The sequence below is a fragment of the Aplidium turbinatum genome, chromosome 2, assembly GCF_918807975.1.
Source record: "Aplidium turbinatum chromosome 2, kaAplTurb1.1, whole genome shotgun sequence".
Classification (NCBI taxonomy): Eukaryota; Metazoa; Chordata; class Ascidiacea; order Aplousobranchia; family Polyclinidae; genus Aplidium; species Aplidium turbinatum.
The window spans coordinates 25055442-25081391 of NC_137473.1; the positions used below are offsets into that span (position 1 = coordinate 25055442).

The 25950-nt window shown below is 40.6% G+C and overlaps 1 protein-coding gene across 1 annotated transcript in view; it reads left to right on the top strand.

Annotated features, from left to right (window-relative positions):
* LOC145788454 (lactosylceramide 1,3-N-acetyl-beta-D-glucosaminyltransferase B-like) overlaps positions 1-24743 on the top strand; it is a 58439-nt gene extending 33696 nt beyond the window's left edge. The window contains exons 3-6 of the mRNA XM_082600220.1: positions 4238-4389; positions 5224-5359; positions 11249-11437; positions 24478-24743. Of these exons, the coding sequence (XP_082456346.1) occupies positions 4238-4389; positions 5224-5359; positions 11249-11437; positions 24478-24564 (564 nt within the window). The 3' untranslated portion in view covers positions 24565-24743. The remainder of the gene's footprint in view (positions 1-4237; positions 4390-5223; positions 5360-11248; positions 11438-24477) is intronic.
* Positions 24744-25950: the final 1207 nt, after the last annotated feature.

Consider the following 25950-nt stretch of genomic DNA (forward strand, 5'->3'; position numbering starts at 1 on the left):
TAATATAAAAACAATATTTCATACAAAAACGACCTGAGCACGCAAATTTAAACATTTTGTCGGGCCCCTGAACTAAAAAAATGACAATTCTGTAGTTTTAAAAAAGGGCATACCCATGAGGGGGCCCAATCGACATACGGAACTAATGTATGAACAATATTTTATGCAAAATCGTTGAAATCAACTTTAACGCGTGAATTTATACATTTGTCGGGCCCCCGTGAGCTCACTGGGCACCGGTGCAATACACCGGTTGTCCCCCCCTCTTGTGGGCCCTGACTGTCACCCTACTCTCCACCCAAACCTGCAATGATCCACAGAAGAACAGCAACAAATGGGACAAGAAAACAAAACAGCATGTACAAGTGGCTGTGCCATTCATAATTACTAACTACAACCATGGCCACTTAAAGATACGGCCTGATTTGTCACATTTTGCAGAAATTTTCAGGTTTTTCTAACTTTGGGCGAACGTTTAAATAAATTTTTCTTAAGATTAGATTTTTGCGCTTTCTTTATTCTTTTCCCCAGATGACACAATAGGTTTTAACAACCTCACATGTTAGAAAACAAAGAAAATTTGATTTTGGAGATTTTAGTCAGACTGTTAATTTTCAATAACAGTCTGATTTTGCGTTTTTCAACTTACTTTTTCTCATTTGCTACTGCTTCCCCAAGGCAACAAAAAAGTTTTTTTGTCATTAAGAAACCTCAAAAAGTAAAAACATCTCAAAAAATGTCAGTCAAGCACTAGCAGTAGCTGTAATCAAAATCTGCGAAATGTGACAAATCAGGCCGCATCTCAAGGTGGCCATGCTACAACCAATACATAGGTGGCATAGACATGTTGGATTCATTTCTTGCCAAATATCGCTTCAGAATACGATCCCGAAGATGGTACATTTATTTATTTTGGCACTTCGTTTGTATTGGCCTGGTCAACAGTTGGCTGCTCTATAGAAGACACTACCGGTTACTGGGACTACCTGAGAAAAAATGCTACCTCAACGTCACTTTCAGGGCCAAGTTGCATCAGCCTTGATTTTGGTAAATACCTCCAGGAAGCGTGGCCGTCCTTCTGCTTCTGCATCACCTCTTCCTTTGAGTAAACGGAAGGTTTTTAGCGCAATATTTTGAAAGTTTTTAGTTCATTATTTTCGGTTATGTTTTTCGTAGTTTTCAATTACATTTTCAACTTTTCTTTCAACAGTAATTGAGTTATCTTGTTGAACTTCAAATTTGATTGAGACTATCCACAGTTGTATGCTTTTTTGAAGTTTTATCTTCCTGGAATTGCACTGAATTTAAATATCTTTAAGCTCTCAAGTTTAAAATACTGTCGAAACCGCTAAAACACTGTAGCCTACTTCATTATATTATCTTATTAGCGTGCAATGAGATAATACACGTGAAAACGTTTTTACCACCGAAGGTAATTTTTTTATTTGTTAAGCTTTGTTACTGATATTTTCTTTTAAAACATGAAAAACCTCCACTTATAGTGGTGTAGCGGACAGCAGGTAACTTAACTTATCCGCTCATACCTAGCTGTAGTACTAGTCTACTGCGACATTTCGGGCACAACAATGTGACAGAAATGATCCAAGAACGATGTCTGTACTTCTTTACTACATATATGATTTTTATTGTCACCACCTAACTCAAAAGATTGCAATCGTCTTTCCACAACAGAACATAGTTCAAATCATACGCTCAACCCAGGAAACTGCACACTGAACGTTGACTGACGGAGCCAGAAGTAATATCACTACCGTACCAAAATCATATTATGGTGAGCTGCACCAAAATTATACCATACTCTGACATACGCCCTACACCAAAAGTAAAATTTTCTGTCTGTCGAATTGTAGGCCAAAACGCGATATACATATTCGCTGAGGAATCAAGCATCTGTAGACTAAAACGTTGAAGAGACGAAAAACTATGCATATGTGATTGAAACTGCCGGTTGCAAGAATGCTCTTAGCTTATTAACATGCAAGTTCTTGAGGAACGAAAATCCCTAATCACGCTTCAGAATCCTGAGGCACAACTACAAAATTACTTGAATTACTGGGTAACGTTACATATATGCAAAAGCACGACAATTTCATGACTGTAACAAACCTAAGGAAAGTTGAAAAGACCTAAGGTGAAAATCCCGAAGCACAATTGTAAATTTCACAACGGTAACAAACGTTAAAAAGACCTAAGGTGAAACGCAGGGCGCTACAGTGGCATGGGAAAGAAAAATTTGCCAATCTTTTTTTTCATAGCCTTAGTTTCTACCACTAACCTCGAACCAAACTTGATGTGGGTGTTGAAATTAACACGTCAGTTTCATCTTTCACTCACAGCTGTATTTTACAAAAAATCTGCATGTTTTAATTGATTGTTGGCCCGTGGGCACTTCCTCATTGTCAAATTTGGCTCGCCTCGCACTTAGACACCTCTGTGGTACGAGAAATCGAGAAATTAACATATGGCAATGCAGGGGCAGATTAGAAAATTAAACTGGCCGGGAATTTAAAAACAAAAGCGGCCCACTTTAATCAAACGAAAAGATGTAGCCTGTGCGACAACGCACAATGCTCATTTCACAGACCATTTAGAAAAAATAGTCTGCAGGTTTTTTAGTACTGAAAGATAAGCTGAGAGAGACACCTCTTAAATGGTTGGGTCACCTTGATAAGGAGAGACAAATTACGTCAGAAGAAGAGTGAGACAATTGGAAGTTGGGAAGCGAAAGCGAAGAAGGCCGAAAAGAAGATGGAGAGACTGTGATAGGAGCAGAAGATAATGTATATAGGAGCAAACGTTTCTTTGGCAAAGTGGAAAACATTAAATCGACTCCGAACCGGTGTTAGCCACATGAAATCTGCAATGGTACTAGTGGGGCTACGACTCAGGCCCAGTTCCGTGCATTTGTAACACCAAGCCTCAAACAGCGAAACATCTTCTTGTGCTCTTAGCCTACCACCCAGTGCAGTAAGAGGAACCTTTCAGTATTATAGGTTACAACTCCGCCGCAACAGAAAGTGATAGTCTGTGAAGCATCAAACAAATTTAAAAGGCTATACTGGATAGAAGAAATTTACGTCTTGAACGGTTTTTCACGTAGCTTTAGTTTACTGAAAGTTATTTCACAACCCATTTGTGTAACTGAAAGAGTAAAGATCATTTTGTATCCCTGCTACACATATCAAAAATCTCAATCAACCAATATTTAAAAAATCAACAGGCCCATCGGGAAAGTTCCCGAATTCTCGGTGGGCTAATTCGCACCCGACGTGGCATCCATTACGAATAAAACAAAAACTAGCATTGTATCTGTCGGGAATAAAGCTCGTCGTTGTCGTCGTGTGACCCTCTGGGGCCGAGTGTCTATCCTTTTACCACCCCAGATTCACGATGTTCTCGGACTAAGCTGGAAGGCTACTAGAGAACAGCCGGTCTTTCATTTCATCATACAAGACACGTAGACCTTTCACTCCACTAGGTGGCTTGAAGATGGTGCAATCGTTAATGATGTTGTCTGCGGTCTGTTCCTCAGCACCACATTCAAACGAGTAGAAAGAAGCCATTCCCCATTGGTACATGGTTGAGCGGAAAAGACCGACGCCCATACGAAGACGGTTGAGGTGCACACCACACACACGCCTGTCTTTGTAGGGCCAGGCCGGTGGGATGAACGAATATAGTCTGGTGGTGCTTGACTATCATTGAGAGTTCCATTTATGGTCCGCCCAATTAGCCGCAGAGATGTTTTGTCCATCAAAGGGAATAAAGCCAAAGGAAAATAAATGAATTTACAGTATTATGATTAATATCAAAGCACTCAAATTTATGCTGAGAGCGGATAAAATGAGTGAGATGTTTCTTCAACCTCTCTGGTATTATGATTTCGGATAGGCCTATCGTTTATGACGCAACTTAAAATTGAATGTCAAAACTACGCTAAAATAAATCTAATATCACAACGTTGTGAATACATTGATTTGTGACAATCTTACCTTTAAGTCGGTATAAATATCAGTTTTATCATGCTTGCTGTTGTAATTTTCAGCCTAAAGGTTATTTTTAAATTACAGCATGATTGCATCGTAAACTATAAAACAAAAATCGGTGTTTGAAACCACTAGCCATCAACTGAGTCAACTAATCCCAGTTGCTTATTTTTTCTTGACAACTTGGTTCAACAATAACGGCGACGTTTTTAAGTTGTTATTGTTTGCAGGTGCAGGTGGTGTTTATTCTCGATTTCGTCGGTAATCAGTCTGACGCAATAGCACAAGAGTTTAGCTTGTACGAAGATATTGTTCAAAGCTCTGCAAAAGATCCAACATCGCAGGGCATTCTGGCATTGTGGTGGTTTAACGAAAACTGCAGGTCGTGAGCTATAGGCTACATCGCAATTTATGTTACTCGTTTGGTTAGCTTACGCTTCATTTTACTTGACAACGCGCTATGGTTTACTTAGCACTCTTTTATATAAATTAATATCGTGGATTTACTGTACTTGGGGCTGTTTACAACAATTTTTTGTCCAATTGAAGCAAATTTCGAACTTGTAAGTAATTTTTTTTTAAATAATTTTGTATTGAACACTCTCAGCCAGAATAGCCTAATACAGCACCGTCTGCTGTAATAATTGATGCTGTAGGCTACATTTTTGTCAGTTATCATAATCTCACCATCGGGGGAAAGAACAATCACTTTCATGCAGTCCCCTGTAAGTATCATCATAAAAATGCGAAACGAAGACTGCACAAGACCCCACGAGAACCGCTTTTTTCAGAGCGTGGCAGTCCCACTGTTGACAAGTACCGTCATCCCACCATCTTACAGCTGAACTCTGAGGGCTATATGCTGAAATTTCTAAAAACAGACAGCTTAGTGGGGGAACAAACAACGGATTGTGGCGTCACAGTCATCAATCCATACAGAACACTGCAAAATCCTACCTTGCAGTTTACGCGGCCTCCTTTCTGTCGCTGGTACACCGCAAAATCCTATCTCGCAGTTGTATTAGATTTTCTTGTAACCCCCGGATAAACGGTGGGGGCACCCGGGTTGAAAACCATTGTTCTAGAGATTTTATCTAACCAACTATTGTCTTAATTGATCAGAATGTCGAATGTGTCACCGCACCACTTTTGATAACTACTTTAGCAACCTTTTGTAGAATACATCTCTTTGAAGATAACACAATCTTGTCTTTAGGAATGCCAATTATCTTATGATTGCAAACGACAACGCTTTTATTGATGTCAAAATTTTCATTGCAAAATATATGCTGAAGAATTCACAAAACGATGAAAATACACTAACTTGTGGAAGCCTCATAAGACAAGATTCGGTGACATTTTTATTTTTTGTTTGTTGGTTATGTCGGACTAGGTTGTAAAAACATCAATGCATCTGCTTTTAGCAATAGAAGTAGCCTACGTAGGCTACGTAAGTTGCTATAGCCTAAATTTAAAAGAAGTTTTTTTCACAAATCGTTTAATGTATCAAAGCTTGAATTCAAAATTAAAAAGGACCTGGAGCTTCAATTTTGACTTGTTTGGATCGTTATTTGGTACCAACCAGTATACTCCTTAAAAGAATTATATGCTACACCTTTCTGTTCTGTTATTATAACCAAATGTAAATCGGGCACCATATAACGCTATGTACCTTGTGACGTAGTTGATTGGCAGCTTGACACATTTGCTTTTTGGAAACGTGATACAAAACGTCATAGCTTTAAATGTCACACCGGTATACGTTACGGTTAATACAACCAAACGCTTATTACATCTCGCTCGGAACGGAATTTTCAATTTGTTAATGTGAACTATCTCGTCATTGCTCAAAGCAGGGGTTCCCAACCACCGGGTCGCGACTTTGCACCCGTCGCGACAAAAGGTTGCTACCGATCGCTGCAACACTGGTTCTGGTTCAAAGGGGTCGAGTAAGTGAGATCGAAAATAATTCTAGAATAAATAAAAAAACACTGGCAACCATCAAAAATCTGATAACACTGAAGTCGGAGTGGCCAGTTAGGTCCCAAATCGAAGAGTCGGAGTGGTATAGTTTTCATCTGACTTCACAGCCCTCACTTGACTCTGCAATAGAACACATGAATATGTCCATTATAGACTGCGCCTTAGTCTTGTAGATCACGCTAGTAATCGCTTGCCAAAAAATGGTAGTAGAACACACGGCCGTTTGTGCTGGTGGGTCTTTGAGCTTCGTCGTCAAGATCCATTTCTCTAGCTTGCCTTTACTATTCAAAAGTAAATGATGAAAGTTTAGCCCTTTGACGCTTTCCCGGTTACTATAACTGGTGGCCACACAAAAAAAAAAAAACATCTAAATAGGAGGTGACCAAAGTACGGGCTGCAAACAATATCTGCCTCCCTCGTCTGGGCTAATAACCTTTTTAAGTTATATTGCTTATGATGAAGCAAACATAACTGTTGTGGACAGATTACCTGGACTTTTTGTAATTTTTCTCCCTTCCAGCTTCAACTTACCCCGCCTTGCGCAAGCATACTAATAAACTGGCGTCTCTTTTTAGTAGCACGGGAGCTGCATTTGCGAAAAAACATTTTAGTTATAAACTTCAATAAGTCAAAAAGCCGAACAAGGCTTGTTGATGAATATCTTTTTTCCACACTTCGTATTTTTATCACTAGCCTACATACGTGCAGCGGTAGCCTATATCAAAATGTTGGAAAAAAAATCACGGCTGCATCGTTCACATAACATGTGATTACTACGTTATTTAAAATTTCATCGGTGTAGCTACAAAGGCTGTTTTAACCTGATGCTGCTGGTTCGCTGTGGTGGTAGCGGTTTGCACTAGCTATCGGAACACAGTTCCCTAATGTGCTTTGACTTGTAGCGCCCGAGAGTTTCCTGTGACCTCACGCGCTTCGCTTCACTGGCGTCGCGTTGGAGTGCGTGGAATCCACTTAATGTGTACAAATACCGCGGGCTTTTAGCGCAATTCCGCGTCTCGTTTAGAAATCTAGGGGAATGTAAGCACTGAATTTTTATATGAATGCTTAATCGCATTCTGGCTAGTGCTTCATACACACTTTGCCTTTATGTTATATTGTGTGGTTGTGTACAGCAATTGCAATTGTGTGCAGTCTTGCCCCGTTAGCTTAGCGGTTACGCGCTCGACTCAAGATCACGCGGCGCTGGTTCGTCTCTCGGGGTCTCCGCTTGAGCAACACACTTTCAGGACTGCTCTCCATTCAGCGGCACCTAGTGAATGGAATAATTCCCCGGCAACAACACTTCAACAATCGGAAACTTTACTCTGCCAATCTTGGTAACCGGCCCTGCGTCAAGAGCCTCTACAAGTATACGAAACTACCAGGAATAATCTATCAAGGCTTTGTCAGTCCGAAGATAAAGATTCAAACCAACCAACCAACAATGCTTACAGTGGTATTTTTTCAATCAAGATTAGGGTTCTTTTTAAGTACCGTAACTACAACATTGATTTGTAACTCAGTCTTTTTTTCATTTCTCACTCACTCAAGGAGAATTCTTAATTTTTGAATTCAACTTGGCTATGTAGGACTACAGAGCGTTGTTTTAATTTTTGGTGGTGGGACTGTCAGCACTCCCGTGATTTTGGTAGACCTAATATGCGCCATTTTGTCGAAAATGACTTTTTTGCATTTTTCTACGTTTAAAGACTTCATGCATCTCCTGACAAAAATTTGTGCCCTAATGTAGTATAGTTTTCGAGATAATTGGTGGGTGAAACCTAACATATTCTAATCTGTGCAAAAATAATTTTCTGAAACCTAACATATTCATCTACTCCAATCACGTAACAGGATATCGTCACGTGACAGCCATAATTTCAGAAGCAATTGCAGCAGGCTATTTCACAACATCTTACATCTCTTGAATTGCATGAAGCGGATTCAAAAGCGTTTGATAAAGTAGATTGGGCGAAAATGTTGTCAAGCACTAAGTAAGCTTAATTATGTAGGCTAGCCTAAAAATGTCCATCCGAACACACTAGCTTTTCTTTTCATTAAATGCCGTATCATTTACGTCTCGCCGATCAGTTTGATTTTTCGTAGCCTACTGGTGTACTAATGGCTTAGTTGACTTTACGGTAGCCTACGCTAAATAACTTAGCTTGCATACGATTATTAAGATTTTAAAGCAGAGGCCCGGGAGTAGGCTACGCTACTCAGTGTGTTTAGTCATTTTTAATCAACTGTCCCAGATGCTGTGCAGCCAATGAGCCAATGTAGTACGGTAGCCTTAAATCAGGGGTGACGAACCTTTTTGCGGTCGCGGGCCACTTTGTCAATTAGGCCTACACATGAGTTATCGGGCCACACAACTTAGCGCTTGTCAAAATTCTATGACGTCATAGATTGGAATCGACCAAAAATACAAGGTGAAGTTGGTGAATAGTGTTTAAACAATTTTGCCTTATAGCTTTCCTATTTTCTAACTCTAAACCTTCGAAGTTAGTGCTTAGGGCAAGAAAATAGCAAAGGAAAGGTGTACCAGTGAATGCACAAAACAGCTTTGAGATGTCTTTCGTCTTTAATGCATGAGCGACTGTCAAATCGTTTTGCGGGCCTCACAAAACTCTTTGACGGGCCGCATGCGGCCCGCAGGTTCATCACCTCTGCCTTAAATGAAGGCATGGTTATTAAGTGGGCTACCAGCAACTAATTTTGAATCAGCGATAGCCTTTAACCTAGCAGGCTTTTGTGATATCAGCAAAGTCATCTAGAGATTACAGTGATGAAATGATAGGCTACACAGTTCTGGGAGAAATCCAGAGGCTTACCGGTACTTTAGGTTTGATTTAGGCTTACAAAGCCAACATACTGTGGTCAAAGTCAACATTTAGCTTATATGAGGCTTTATCATACAAAAACATAACATTAAATAAGCCAATAAGGCGGTTAAAGTCAACATCGAGAGTATATATTAGGTTTTATCATACAAACCTAATACTTTTTTATAACTAGTTATCTTGCAAAACCAAATAGAAGCCATATTTTAATAAACAAACAAAAACCTGGCTCAAATTTCATTCTTAAAAACTTTGTTTGGTTGTCCGCTCCAGCCTTCCAAAAGTCAACTTCGAGTGTTTTACCTTGTTAATTTTATAGCTATAGGCTAAACACAAAAAGGTCGTTTATCTCGAAAACTTGAAAATGGCGGATATTAGGTTATGACAAATCACGGGAGAGCAGTTCCAATGTTTTTCATTTGGTGCTCTTGTTGCCTGGATTCTGTCGTTCAACGTCAAGCTTATTATGTTGGAATATATCAATAAACGAATCAATAAAGAAGAACATCGTGTCCTGATCACTTTTCGCCATCATCATGCCCAGAAGTGTTGTCGTCCGATCGACGACTGTATATAAGCGGGCATGCTAACAAGCAACGTGCCACCACAGACTCATCATTGCACAATGCACGTGACTAGGTCTAGGAAACTGTGTTCCGCAAGCTAGTGACAAACCACAGCGAACCAGCAGCATCAGGCAAAAACAAGCTGTTTGTATCTGCACTGGTAAAATAAACAAAAATCATACTGCTTGCTAAAAGTGCTCAATTTATCATTTTAAATTGTTTGAATGGTGTAAAATTGCAAACAAATAAACTGAGAGTTCTGTTATTTTGATAGCCTATAACCAAAAACGTCGGATTGGTTACTCTACGAATTTCAAGGACAAAGTGAGTGAAAAGTTAAATGCGGTCAGCCAAGACGAGCAAATAGCGAAATGCGGTTTGTGGTTACAAAACTTTACGCACTCTTGTTATGTAAAACCTCCTCAAATAAGTCATTCTTTTTTAGGGTCGTCTACTTATTATAGTGTATTTATATTTGAAGTAGCGTACCTAAATCACAATTTGCCAACCAACTACATCATCACAATTTTGACCAATCAGAATTGTTTAAATCAAAATCATCTTTTAGGTTTTTAAGTTTTGACAAAAAAGGGTTTTAAAACGCTAAATGAAAGCAAATGTATTGTAGTTGCAGCCCACCTTTACAGACTCCACAATAGTTGGTTGGGTTAGAATTCTTACTCTCGGACTGACAAAGCATTTGATAGATTATTATTCCTGGCAGTTTCGCATGCTAGTAGGAGCTTTGAACTGCAGACGCAGGGCCGGTTATCGAGATTCACAGAATGAAGTTTCTGACTGTTGAAATGTTGTTACAGGGGAATTATTCCATCCATTAGGAGCCATTGAATTGAGAGCAGTCCTAAATTGCGTTGCTCAAGTGCATGCTCTTAGAGCCAAACCAGCGCCATGTAATCTTGAGTCGGGCGCTTAACCACTGAACTAACGAGGCGAAAGTACATTGATGTGCTTACTTAGGCCGGTGGCCGGTCGTTTGGTCGACAGACATTTGGTTGACAGTCATTTGGTCGACAGACATTTTGTCGACAGGACGTTTGGTCGACAGACATTTGGTCGACAGACATTTAGTCGACAGACATTAATTGGTCGACAGGACATTTGGTCGACAGGACATTTGGTCGACAGGACATTTGGTCGACAAGACATTTGGTCTACAAGACATTTGGTCGACAGGACATTTGAGTTAGGGTTAGGTTAGGTTAGGTTAGGTTAGATTAGGGTTAGGGTTAGGGTTAGGATTAGGGTTAGGGTTAAGGTTAGGGTTAGGGTTAGGGTTAGAGTTAGAGTTAGAGTTAGAGTTAGAGTTAGAGTTAGAGTTAGAGTTAGAGTTAGAGTTAGAGTTAGAGTTAGAGTTAGAGTTAGAGTTAGAGTTAGAGTTAGAGTTAGAGTTAGAGTTAGGATTAGGGTTAGGGTAAGAGTTACGGTTAAGGTTAGAGTTAGGGTTAGGGTTACGGTAAGGTTAAGGTTAGTTAACCCTAACCTTAAAATCAATCGTTCTGTCGACCAAATGTCCAGTCGACAAATGTCCTGTCGACCGAACGTCCTGTCGACCAAATGTCTGTCGACCAAATGTCCTGTCGACCAAATGTCTTGTCTACCAAATGACTGTCGACCAAACGTCTGTCGACCAAATGACCGGGTACCACTTAGGCCAGTGTACTTCAATACATATTAAGCAATGATTGATGCTTGTAGTAGACGTGTTCAATTGTCACTCTGGGTTACTACTTACAAACTGTATTGGGACAGACCACTTCATTATAAGTCACTTTATTAGTCTGTGTAACCATATTCTAAAGCGCCATAACATCTTTAGTATTGGTAATAGGTCTCACCAAACAGTGATGAGAAAGAATCTAAAAAAAAGCATCCAAAAAGACGTTTGCCGGACTATTGCAACAATCTGTGCTATATCATGACAAACGATGTCGCTACGATGCTGTATGGTACTTTCCTCACCATGGGTGCCACCGCTGTGGAGGATAACATCATGATAACAGGAATCCTTCGCGAAAATGTGAGATAATAATATTATTACGTAGCCTATTGTTGTATTTTTATTGTACCTGTACGATAAAGCATCAACTACTAACTGATGTATGTGTTCATTTTGCTGCTGCACGACAAGTGGCTCCTCGTACTCCATCATGTGAGTAGGCTACCATCTGCACATCTGCACAAAAGCAGATAGGAAACGAAAAAAAAAACTTGCCGCCCTACCATTCTGCAGCTCAACATAGAAGGCTACACTACAAGCAAGATCAAAGTTAGGGAGCAGCTTGCCCATACCTACCGGACACTCGTCATCTTCATCCAAGAGACCCACTGGACCTCTGCAGATAAGCTAGCTATTCTCAACTACATGCTAGCCGGGTCTATCGCAGGAAGCATTGCCACGTTTGTGCATGAGAGATTGAAGTGGACCTTTGTCGACCAATCTCCAACTGATGCTGAAATTGGGTGGGTGTGCATTTGAATCTCAGACTACAACATCATCAACATCCACATGCCCCCACCCTCAAGAATATTTCCACCATCCCTTCCAATGTCCCCCCAGTCTTTACGCTGGCGATTTCAACTCCCAGCACACCGACTGGGGCTACAACAACACAAGCAGCGACGGAGAATGCTAGCTGACTGGGCCTCTACAAACCATCTTGCCTTCCTATTCAACCCAAAGGAACCAGCCAGGTTCTACTCCGGTCACTAGGGAACAGGGACAAACCCTGTCTTGGCATTTGCGAGCGTCGACAGCTCTCTTTCAGACAGACGTGTGCTTGAGATGTTCCCGCTGTTCCAACATCACCGTACCTCATCATCGCCCCAAAACTTGTGGATCATGTCCCGAGTTCACCGGTGAAGCGATGGAACTTCAAAAAAGCCGATAATTGGAATCAATACGTCTTGACCAACAAGTCCACTGCAAAGTTACCATCACCTGAAACATGCAACGCAGACGAGGCATACCAGGACTTCTGCAATGCCATAATAACTGCCGCAAAGGCGACAATACCACGTGGCCATCGAACCAGTTATACACCATGTTGGGACTGAGTGTGAGACTTTTTATCGCTTCTACCTAAACTCCACACCTGGTAGGCTACTGCTCACCGCCGCAACTAGACAGCTTGAGCGTCTGGACACAAAGAAGCTTTCAGAGCGATGGAACAAAGCCGCCCAAACCATCGACTTTCACACTCAAGCCGCAAAGCATGGAGCATCATCAACAACTTTACTGGGCGCTCAACAAACTCCCCTCGCCAATGTCCAGTTTCTGTAAGTGCCATCGTTTTCCAGCTAGTGCAGAACGGGGTCTATAAGACAAAGGACCGCAAGGCATCCCGCCTTGTGGCCAAGGAAATATCCGCTCTATGGCGAGTGGAAACACCACAAGAAGAAACAATTTTTAGAGATTTCACCCCAGAGCGGTTCGCCACCGTCCTCCGCCTAGTGAAACCACACAAGTCTCCAAGGCGGATAAGATCTGTCCAGAACTTGTGCTTCATGCTGGCCCTGCCCTCAAGTCCTGGCTACGTAGATTCACGGCCTACTAGAACACGGCCAAATATGTTGCTATTTGGGAAAACTTCTAAGAGTCTTATTTGTTACAATCATAGCCATGACAAACCTGTCATTTTCCCACTTACAGAAGTATGTAAAATAAGCAATATTTGCATCTAGACATATTTTGGCTTGTTTTGCCGGAAATTAGCTATGTACGGCACAATTTATGCAATAATAATGCAAAATATGTAAGACTTTCCAATTGAATCCTGGAGGTAGTCTCATAATACAGTCGATAAGTTTTTTGTATAGCAGGGTCTTTCGCAAAAGACATATTTTACTTGCAAAATTAAACTTGGCGAGAAACAATGCAAACTAAAATTTAAATTGGCATGAAATGAACAGCTTACCCAGAATTCAAAAAAAAGTCCTTGATATTTTAAATGGAACATGCAATTGCACCAAACGATACTACCTCCAGAGTGCAGTTGGAAGGTCTTACATATTACATTATTATAGTGCAAACTGTGCTCTACATACATACCTAATCTCCGGTTAAACAAGCCAAACATATGTCTAGGTGCAAATATTGCTTATTTTACATACTTCTGGAAATGGTAAGATGACAGGTTTGTCATGGCTATGATTGTAACAATTCAGACTCTTAGAAATTTCCTCAAATAGCAACATATTTGGCCGTGTTCTAGTAGGTCATGGTAGATTCCTCTCTTCCTGCTTGCACTACCTCACAATTCCAAAAATCTGGAGAAAAGCTTTAGTAGTTGCGATGCCTAAGCCTCACTAGTCACCAGAGGACCCAAGGAGTTATCTTCCGATATCCCTCTTCTGTGTTTCTTTCAAAATGCTCCAAAAGCTGATCTATACCCGCGTCAACTCAATCATCGAACCGCTCTTTCCAAAAGAGCAAGCTGGGTTTTGGCGCGGAAAATCCACCGTAGATCAGGTTACATTCTTGACCCAAGACATCGAGGACAGTTTTGAAACAAAAAAGAAGGCAGGCGCTGTCTTTCTAGATCTCACAGCTGCCTATGACATCGTATGTCATCGCGGCCTTACTTGCAAACTGCTTCGCCTGCTTCCTGACCGACCTGACCATATGATTATGGTCAGGTCGGTCACCCTCACCACCTGCAACTCAAGACGAAGCAGACTGAGACGCCTGAAACACGGCGTCCCACAGGGAACCGTCCTGGCTCCCCTTCTTTTGAACATCTACAGTTCTACACCCACGACCTTCCAACCACGGTCTCCGCAAATACGCTTATGCGAACGACCAGACAATTCTCCACTCCACAAAGACTTGGGGAAAATCTAGAAGACACCTTCAGCCAGGACATGAAAGCCCTCTCAGCTTATCTCGAGAACCTGCGATTGGAACTCAGCAAAACCTAAACTGTGGCAGCAACTTTTCACCTACACAATCGGGAAGCTGATCGTGAGCTACATGTTCAGAACAAATGAAAACCTCTGTTCTTCTGCCCCGAACCAAGGCATCTTGGGGTGACACTAGACAGATCGCTCACATACACCACTATTTAGTGTCACTTGGCAAGAAACTGACATCCCGCGCTGCGCTACTCAAGCGCCTGGCAGGCTCCAGCTGAAGGCATATATCAGCACTAGCCCTTGTCTACTCTTCAGCAGATTACTGTACTTGTACACCTGTTTAGTGCCTCAGTGCTCACAGCCATAACATCGACACAGTCATAAACAGCGCCCTGCGCATAGTGACCGGATGCCTACGTCCCACGCCATTGGACAGTCTCCCCATTCTCGCTGGCATCCAACCTACTGAGCTTCGTCACGAAGAAGCCACTCTGTCTCTCGGCCGACGTGCACTGGAGCCCAACCATCTTCTCCACCACAAGATCTCTGCTTCACCAAACGAGCGCCATAATATATGGCTTCACCATCGACTGAACTCAAGCCACCTAATTTTTCCAGCCGCTCAATTTCTGATTAACGAAGCTGATGAACAAGACATCTCTGCTGCGACTTGGGCGGATCATAAATGGAATTCTGAATGGAAGTCAGGTACCATCAGACTCCATTTGTTCATCTCCGAGGCCGACACACGCCCCATCGGCCTGACACTACAAAGACAGGTATAGGTGAGCCTCAACCGTCTCCGTACGGGCGTCGGGCTTTTCCGCTCAACCATGCACCAATAGGGAATGGCTTCTTCCTCCTCCTGTAAATGTGCTGTCGAGGAGCAGACCGCAGATCACATCATGAATGACCATTTTCAAGTCACCTAACGGAGTGGAAGGTCTGCGCGTCATAGATGATGAAGCCAAAGACTGGCTACTCTCTAGTAGCCTTCCAGTGTAGTCCGGGAACATCGAGAATCTAGGGTGGTAAAAGGATAGACCCTCTGTCCCAGAAGCTCACACGACGACTTTGCTGTTGCTATTTCTTTGTTGACTAATGTAAGCTCCTTCCCAGGACTGATGTTGAGAGCATTTGAATCGCAATCAACTTGCGGGTTTTTTGAAAAAGAAGTCATCCTGGTTGATCGAACGTAATTCACTTAACTGACAGTAAAGGGGCTTTTTCTTCTACACAGAGAGCACAGTGCTTTGCGATTGTAAACGGCGTCGGGGAAATACGTTAGTACCAGTGGCGTACGCGGAATATTTTCATGGACTAAGCTTGAAAAAAAATGCATGAGACCAATGTAGACATATGTAAACTATAGTAACTGTCACGATTTCTTTCTATCTCTTACCAGGAAAAAGACTTGGAAAGGTTCAATGACGTAGTTTAATGGATTAAACCGAAAAGCAGTCAATTAAATATCGAATGATTCTACTAGTGAAATGATAATCTAACTTCTTGAAGGACTTTAACGAACGGCTTCTCAAATAACTCTAATTTCGAACACAATTTATATCAGCACCAATTCTCATCTACTTGTATTCGATTACTTCAACTTTCAATCAACAATAATTTCTGCACCAACTACCAATCCACAACTCATAACACAACTCTCATAACCAACTCATAATAATCTCATAATAATATTTACACAAACTACACCACTATTTATAGTTGGTTGTTCAGTCCAGTAACTTCAAGAAGGTTACGTAAGGTTACATCATAAAGAACCATTGTTCTATCAAGCAGCATTTAAATGTAAACAACAGAAGTCTCTAGAATGTCACGTAGGGAAAATGATTCCAGAAAACACATTTTACATAATACAGATTTCGTAATCAGAGGTTACTTCAGGTCATAACCGATAATAACACATCGCACCAGAATTCTACAACCAAAACAACACGCTCGTTGAAGATACAAAGCAAGCCATCGCGAGGCATTGCACGTTGATTGTGACATACGCCCCCCCTTAGAATATTGTTGCAAACAATATAACAACACAATCAAAACAAAACACATTACAAAACAATTAATTACTCGATAAATCAATTCTCATAAGTTATCTTCAACGACTCATTAGTCCATCGTTGCATGAACTACCAACGACAGCGTTTCTCAAAACAATAATTACGTTTTCTGCAAAAGTTTCCATCGTCCTCAATGTCTTCAGTGCACCGGCGAGCGAGATGACCCATCTTCTTACATCGGAAACACTTCCTCTCCGGACAGTCCTTGGCCAGATGACCCCCTCTGTGACAGTTATAGCAAGCCTTTTCATCAAAAGAGCAGCTCCTGGCTATGTGTCCAATCTCCCCACATCGGTAGCAATGGTTGTTACGGCAACGTCTATTTTCCGAATGTCCGCCGTTAGCAACGCATTCCCTGGCGAAATGTCCGCGTCTACCGCATCGATAGCAAACTCCAAATGGTCGTCGCCGATTATCTGCAGAACAATCTCGAGCAAAGTGACCATTCTTGCCACAAGAATAACAAGTAACTTCAGAATCTCTCTCAGTAACATTTCCGATTATAAGATCAACTAAAGGGTTTTGTAAACATAACGCTTTCACAGTCCCACTACAATACGGAGTTTCGATATATATCTTCGCTAACGGTCCTTGGATTGAAGTGGTATCTATCGACATCACATGGCCAGTTTTTCCCGTTAACTGACTGTCATTTACTAAATCTCTCCTCACCATTATATGTTAATTTTATAATCGACTTGAATAACATGTCAAGTAGCAGCCACTCTATTCTTTGTTGTTTTAAGAAAACCTCTGAAACGTCAATCGTGTTTTCGTGTTGATAGAATTATTACGTTACTTTTACAGACATAAAGCTTGTGTTTACTTAAATCCATATATCTCTCTCCACGGAGTTAGTTGTCTATCGAATTGTACAAAAACAATTTACATTTTTAGCAATTCCTTATTCTTCCCGAAACACACGTTTAAATAATTGCTGTCAGTTTCTAGACAAGAGACTGGGCTTGCAGAGATTGTGACTCATGAAACGGCACCAGAATATCTGTAGTGTGTTGTTTTAAAATGCTATTTTTAACTTCTATTGCTCTAAAAAACAATTTATGTCATCTTGTGGGCTGAAAATTAATCGTTGTTTTTCATCATCCATTTAAACGTTGGCATAGCACGGCCAACGGTAATTCAACGTCTAAATGTCGTTGTCTGTATGTGAATTGTAAATACTTGGTGTAGCACAACATTTCTTCGAAGCTTTCGCCGCATCTTGAAAGATGTTGTATGAACGTCAGCGAACGATTGTTATCCGCTTGCTTTCTTCAACCAAGGCATATTACTGAAGCTATTTTTTCTTATCGTTGTCTTTATATAGCGCATCTTCTTTGTGTTTTGCAATATCAGCAATTCAGCATAAAAGGCTTAGCAAAGCGAACGTTTGAGAGCGTAGACCAGAAATTCTCTTTGAGTTTTGTATTAGCTGCATTTGGTAAAACGAGATGTTTAAATCTTAACTCTTAAAGCATAAATTGAGAAACTTTATGTTAAATATTTCTTGACCATTTACTAACTGTAAATTTTGTATTCTATTTGAATAAGATGCACTAGTAGAATCAATTGCTGTATGACTGTTACGACTATTATTATTGGATTATTGTTTGTACGGATTATCACTTCAAGCCCTGATTGTTGTCTCGGTGAGTCTGAACTATAATCACCAGCTCTATCTAGAATTGAAGTAGCCTATATCTGCCCACTAAGTTTGTTAAACGACCTTGCGACCTGCAACCTTGTGGCCGACCTTGCGACCTGCAACCTTGTGGCCGACCTTGCGACCTGCAACTTTGTGGCCGACCTTGCGACCTGCAACCTTGTGGCCGACCTTGCGACCTGCAACTTTGTGGCCGACCTTGCGACCTGCAACCTTGTGGCCGACCTTGCGACCTGCAACCTATGTGACTGAACCTTCGACTTGCAACTTGTGATCTTGTGACCTTGTGATCTTCTGACTTGTAATCTTGCAACCTATCTGCCACAATAAACTAACAGAACTCAAGACCGCGTTCAGATTCAATCTACTTGGCTTGTTTTTCTGTCTGTTGTAGGCGCATAACCGTATTAACTGAGCGACGCATATAATAATCCAATCCACTGTTTGGCGCCAGTGAGAAAGATATTCTTTAACGTAGAATTCGCGTCAAAATTCTACATTATACCCGTAGAACCAGAATCACGTAAAACTTTTACCTTTTTGTTTCCAACTGTTCCATCCACTACTGGCAGGTAATCTTCAGGTATTGTTTCTTCGGATCTCTCATTCCCAAGCGTGGGTTCAGGAATCATTAACGCACAACCACCTCGATAAACGTCCGTGTCTTTATCTTTTCCAGACTGATTGGATAGGGAAAACGACTTGTCCTTGCATTCCTTCGCTTCGTGTCCTTGCCTATTGCAACGATTGCACCATTTTCTCGATTCCTGATGATTTCTGTTAGTCTTCCTCCGGCAGTTAACAGACTTATGACCTAAGCCATTACAATTAAAACAACGTACTTCTCTTGGAACCGCACCTCCTTTAAAATTATCTGTTTGCTCCTCATCATTATCGAATACCAACGTCTCTTCAACCGACAACTTCTCATCATGAGCAACTAAGTATTGTTCCGCCACACTGGCTATGTCTTCTAGAGTCTTTGGACTTCTCTCCATCAAATAAACAGACAGATCTTTTGAACATGAATCTGTGAATTGTTCCTTAACTATAAGGTTTGCCAATCCGTCCAATGATTGTTCGGCCCTCGAAAGTTCAAACCATTTTAACAAAAGGTTTCTTAAACGTTCAATAAATTGACCTGGGCTTTCGTGTCGTTCAGGCTTTGCCTCACGGAATCTTTGGCGGTATCCATGCTCGGTAAAATTGTATCGCTTTAACAGAGCTAACTTCAATCTGTCGTAGTTCATGGCCTCTTCTTGCGAAAGTCTTGAATATACATCAAGAGCTTGTCCCGATAATAACATGCTTAGCTGGGTAGCCCACGTCGACTTCTCCAATTTGGCTATTGTAGCATATTTTTCAAATCTTAACAAATAACTATCCAGCTCATCTTTTTCTTCAACAAATGATGGCAAATCTGGACGTCTAACTTGCGCCACAATAACATCTCGAACATTATCATTAGTAGAATTAGATCGCTCACCAATGTCCAGTTTTTGTTTTTCTAAATCAAGCCTTAACTTTTCCAATTCATATTGCGCTCTTCTCTCTTCAGCTTCTGCTTCGTACTGCCGTTGTGCACGTTTTTCTTCAGCTTCTGCTTCGCGTTGTGCTCGCTTCTCTTCAGCTTCAAGTTGTGCTCGCTTCTCTTCAGCTTCAAGTTCTGCTCGCTTCTCTTCAGCTTCTGCTTCGCGTTGTGCCCGCTTCTCTTCGGCTTCAAGTTCTACTTTTCTTATTTCACGAGCAGCTCTTCTATCTTCTCTTTCGTCAGCTTCTCGCTGAGCTTTTTGAGCCATTATCTTGTGATACTCTTCCATCACAAACTGAGACTTTTCATTGTCACTCAGCCCCATTCGTTCAGCCATGCTCCGTAAGTCTTCAATCATCTCATGTTTGACGGTATCCGCCATTTTGACGGTATCCGCCATTTTGACGGTATCCGCCATTTTGACAGCTTGTTGTTAATTTATTATTCTCTCAATAAATCTTTCGGTACTCTTCGGTTTATTCTTTTTCAGTTTTTCCCGGACGAGCCCCCAGAATGTCACGATTTCTTTCTATCTCTTACCAGGAAAAAGACTTGGAAAGGTTCAATGACGTAGTTTAATGGGTCAAACCGAAAAGCAGTCAATTAAATATCGAATAATTCTACTAGTGAAATGATAATCTAACTTCTTGAAGGACTTTAACGAACGGCTTCTCAAATAACTCTAATTTCGAACACAATTTATATCAGCACCAATTCTCATCTACTTGTATTCGACTACTTCAACTTTCAATCAACAATAATTTCTGCACCAACTACCAATCCACAACTCATAACCAACTCATAATAATCTCATAATAATATTTACACAAACTACACTACTATTTATAGTTGGTTGTTCAGTCCAGTAACTTCGAGAAGGTTACGTAAGGTTACATCATAAAGAACCATTGTTCTATCAAGCAACATTTAAATGTAAACAACAGAAGTCTCTAGAATGTCACGTAGGGAAAATGATTCCAGAAAACACATTTTACATAATACAGATTTCGTAATCAGAGGTTACTTCAGGTCATAACCGATAATAACACATCGCACCAGAATTCTACAACCAAAACAACACGCTCGTTGAAGATACAAAGCAAGCCATCGCGAGGCATTGCACGTTGATTGTGACAGTAACCTACATTTATTTCATGGCAGAAACGAAAATATACCTAAGTCACAAAACGTAGGCCCGTAATTGTGCCAATGATGAGGGCTACAAGATGATTGGATGAGGTTCACTTACATCACGGTTTTTTGTTGAAAACATGTTGGTTTAGTGGGCAATGGAATGTAAATTATGAATGCAATCCACTGCCAGAAATATTGCACGTCGAGGTATTTGGCCAGTCTTTCCTGTGTACAAGGCCGTGTGAGCACCATCTCGCCCAGCCCCCCCCCCCCCCCCCACATAGTTAGCCTAATAGGTTATGCCGACAGTGCAGAAAAGGATATAGAAAAAAGTTGGGAAAGGACCACAGTTTTAACAAAGTAAAATGTCTAACATAAATAAACGGTGGCCGGTCGATTGGTCGAAAGACATTTGGTCGACAGTCATTTGGTCGACAGACATTTGGTCGACAGGACGTTTGGTCGACAGACAATTGGTCGACAGACATTTGCTCGACAGGACATTTGGTCGACAAGACATTTGGTCGACAAGACATTTGGTCGACAAGACATTTGGTCGACAGACATTTGGTCGACAGACATTTGGTCGACAAGACATTTGGTCGACAGGACATTTGGGTTACAGTTAGGGCTAGGGTAGGGTTAGGGTTAGGTTAGGTTAGAGTTAGGGCTAGGGTTAGGTTAGGTTAGGTTAGGATTAGGGTTAGGTTAGGGTTAGGTTTGGGTTAGTTAACCCTAGTTAGTTAACCCCTAGTTAGTTAACCCTAGTTAGTTAACCTAGGTTAGTTAACCCCATTTTAGGGTTAGTTAACCCTAACCCTAAAATGAATCGTTCTGTTGACCAAATGTCCTGTCGACGAAATATCTTGTCGACCAAATGTCTGTCGACCAATTGTCTGTCGACCAAACGTCTGTCGACCAAATGTCTGTCGACCAAATGTCTGTCGACCAAACGTCCTGTCGACCAAATGTCCTGTCGACCAAATGTCTTGTCGACCAAATGTCTGTCGACCAAACGTCCTGTCGACCAAATGTCTGTCGACCAAATGACTGTCGACCAATTGTCTTTCGACCAATTGACCGGGTACCAAATAAACAATGATAAAGCTTTGGCAGAGAGTTTTTGTTTAACCATGGACAAGCAACACAAAGTAACCTTAGCGGGTTTAGCATAATGTAATACACACATACAAAATATAGGTATAACATAATAACTCAAACGTTTTCGACAAGTACGTGCTGTGTCCTCATCAGGAATTAAATCTGCAATATACAAAAAATGAAAAACTGTAAGATAAATTTGACTTTGCACTATAACTGTAACGACACTCCGGACTGAAAGCCACAAACTGAACAAATGATACAAGAATGATTACGAGTAAATTATACGGAGGGAAACAGATCACATGAGGTGTTTGTGGTGTATGTGGTGTATGTGGTGTATGTGGTGTATGTGGTGTATGTGGTGTATGTGGTGTATGTGGTGTATGTGGTGTATGTGGTGTATGTGGTGTATGTGGTGTATGTGGTGTATGTGGTGTATGTGGTGTATGTGGTGTATGTGGTGTATGTGGTGTATGTGGTGTATGTGGTGTATGTGGTGTATGTGGTGTATGTGGTGTATGTGGTGTATGTGGTGTATGTGGTGTATGTGGTGTATGTGGTGTATGTGGTGTATGTGGTGTATGTGGTGTATGTGGTGTATGTGGTGTATGTGGTGTATGTGGTGTATGTGGTGTATGTGGTGTATGTGGTGTATGTGGTGTATGTGGTGTATGTGGTGTATGTGGTGTATGTGGTGTATGTGGTGTATGTGGTGTATGTGGTGTATGTGGTGTATGTGGTGTATGTGGTGTATGTGGTGTATGTGGTGTATGTGGTGTATGTGGTGTATGTGGTGTATGTGGTATATGCGGTGTATGTGGTGTATGTGATGTATGTGGTGTATGTGGTGTACATGTGGTGTATGTGTATGATTCTTAAGGCTTTCATGATTTTAGTCTGAAATTCAGATCTGCCTTGGGAGATGATTTTAAATTGGTCGATCGAGACATTTTAAGTGCACGTTTCACAAGAGGCGAAGTGCTCTTTAATTGCACGTTTGGTTGTTAAGTTTAGGTCTAAGTGCTCCCCGACCTTTTCCTGGAAAGGCTGATGAACCAAAAGACACGCTTGAAGAATTAGATTTTAGTTATTTTATTAGTATACTTTTCTAGGAAAAAATTCAACAAGTTTTGCAAAAAAAAACTAGCGAAACATATAAAAAAGAAATTTTCATGTGATATTCATCCTGGATAAAAAACATTTTAAGTGCACCAATATTTTCAACTGAAGTCGCCTACCCCCTTTGCTTTTTCTTCAAGTATAGTGTATAAATTTAGTTGTTTGCGTGACGCAAACCAGACATACATTGGTATGTCAACCAGACATCTGTTGACAAGGGTCGGGTAGCACTTAAACCCAAACTTTACAACCAAAAGTGCAAGTAAAGAGCACTTCGCCTCTTGTGAAACGTGCACTAAAAATGTCTCGATCGACTAATTTAAACTCATCTCTCGAGGCAGAACTGAATTTCAGAATAAGATCATGGAAGCCTTAAGAATCAAACGTAATACTTTAATCCATCTCTCAACAGGCAGTTATTCGCCTGTGGCTCATCGTTTCTTTTGTGTGTGTTTTAATTGTTTGCCAAATGCCTGTAGTTTACTTTACACCTCATGTTATCTGTTTCCCTCCGTATAACTTACTCGTAATCATTCTTGTATCATTTGTTCAGTTTGTGATTTTCAGTTCAAAGTGTCGTTACAGTTGTAGTGCAAAGTCAAATTTATCTTTCGATTTTTCATTTTATGTATATTGATAAATATAATCTTGTTTTTGTCACTTTTTAGGTATTTTTAAGAGCAAACATTTTTTATCAAAATGCACACTTTGTATGTAACTAATTTCATCAAACTAAAATTGGCTTGGGGTAAAAACTGTGTTTACTGTTTAAGTTAGCTTACTATTTCAAAAATCTTTTATTCATAACCACAGAAGGTTTTTAATAATTTATTTCTTGAGAGTTTGTATAGCCGAGTGTGTTGCAGCCCTTCAGCAGGCTAGTAAAAATTTTACCTGAGGTGTCCTCACTTTCACATATAACATTTTCACTTCATAATCTATCTCGATTCACATTGAAATTTATGAATTTAAATATTACTAGTTAACTAGGATGTTTGAGTGAGCAGTGTTTACTTCGAAATATTGCATTATTTTGTTATTTTTCTTAGACACAAAAAAGTTTTCACTCTCTTAATCCCCAACTATGCTTGCCCAATATCGTCAAGATGCACGAAATTGTTTTTACAAAAATGTAAAAGAAAATGTAAAATTACAAGTCGAAAAACGTTACACGAACTAATTTAACTAATCATGAGTGGGCCCATAGTTAAAGGTGGGGTTTGGAAAGCAAGAAATGCGGCTTTGCATGATTAAATTAATTAGCTATTGGTTATCGAGCTTCTATAGTATTTTTTTTTATTTTTTACACAGTCAAAATCCATTAGATAGATTTAAATGAGTGGGCCTTTAATCATCCGTGGGTTCCCCCGGCCGAAAGGTACGTGGGGCGGTTAACACGGTCCTGCCTGTGTAGTACAAAGACGTTTTTCAGGTAAGTTACCTTAGGATTTCATTTTGTGCTAAAAGTATAATATGTTTGAAATACTCGTTAGAATGGTTTGATTTTACTCTAACTTAGCCTACGATAGAAAAATAACATCTGCATCAATATAACTTTTTTCTTTGAATTACAGTCTAATTTGGACTTGAAATTGGACGAAGTTGGCAACTTGAATGCTTGCAGATGCCTGCGCAACGCTAAAGGGAAGAGGATTTGCTGAAAAAAATGAAAAGAAAATGATCTTTCCTTTGAATGTCAAATATTTTGAAAATGTCTCCCAAAAGTTTCAAACAATCCTCTACTGTAGTGCTATTCAACATGTAGTGGGATTGCGGGAGTTTCAAATTAAAGGTTTCACGAGAATTCCTCGTGTTTCAGCAAAATTGACTTCTCGCTGCAATATATTGATGCGTCATTCGGAAGTTTGAGATCATCGTGATTCGTGCGGCATTCCGCACTCTAAGTTGGCCCTTGAGTTAAATGAGGTTGAGTGCAGTCAATAGCCGAAATAGAATTATTGATAGTTGCTGCGTCACCTGTTCATGGTAATGATAAAACTTATTTACAAGAATGTTATTGTTTCAATCAAAGTTTTTGCTAGTGGGGTTCCTTGACAAACTCAAAAGTAAACCAGAAGTTCCACAATGACAAAAAGGTTGAAAAGCGAGAATCTATTGGGCGCCAGACTCAAGATCAAGCGACGCTATTCGGCTATAGGGGCGTACGCTTTAGCAATGTACTTCAGGACTGCTCTCCATTCAGCGGCACTTAGTGGATGGAATCGTTCCCCAGCAAAAAAACTTCAACAATCGGAAGCTTCAGTCTGTCAATCTCTGCAACCGGCCCTGCGTATGTGGTTTAAAGCCTCTACAACAGTGTTTCTCAACCTTTTTTGGCCCAACGCCTCTTTCATGAACGGGAAAAATGTTACCGCCCCCCAACAAAAACGATTAATTGCGAAAAGTGAATATAAAAGAATAAATAGTAATAATACTACAAAAAGTGCTCAATGCCATGCAAAAAGCCAAGCAGAGCGAATTACATCAAATATAGGCTAGTTACCAGTCTCTAAAACCAAACCCTTACAGCCTGTTTTGCCTTAAAAGGGGGATCATCAGAAGGTCCTTATTCAAATAGAATTCTATTTCTATTAGAATAAGGATCTTTTGATGATCCCCCTTTTAGGGTGAAACAGGCTGTAAGGACTAAGGGTTTTAGAGACTAGTAACTATATTTGATAAAAGCAAATATATATTTGCGAGCATGAAAACAGTAAGTTATAGGCCTACTGGTAGTCAGTGTGAACCTTGGACTTGGTGAGAAAGTGCCAGTTTCTTCACATCTGGTGTAAAGTCAGTGAGAAACATTCGAAGATCACCTTTTATGGATATGTCAAGTGGGTTTCGCAGTTTGGTATGTAGCATAGTAGCAGAACAACACAGCTGAATCCCTTTTCTACCAGGTATAAGGTAGGAAATGCTACCACGAAGACAGAAGCTCTTTGATTAAATCGTTACGCTGGGCGGTAGATAGGTTCAACCAGAATGCCACCTAATAAACAAAACGCCCCCCCCCCCCCCCTTAAGCCGAAGTAATCATACCGCCC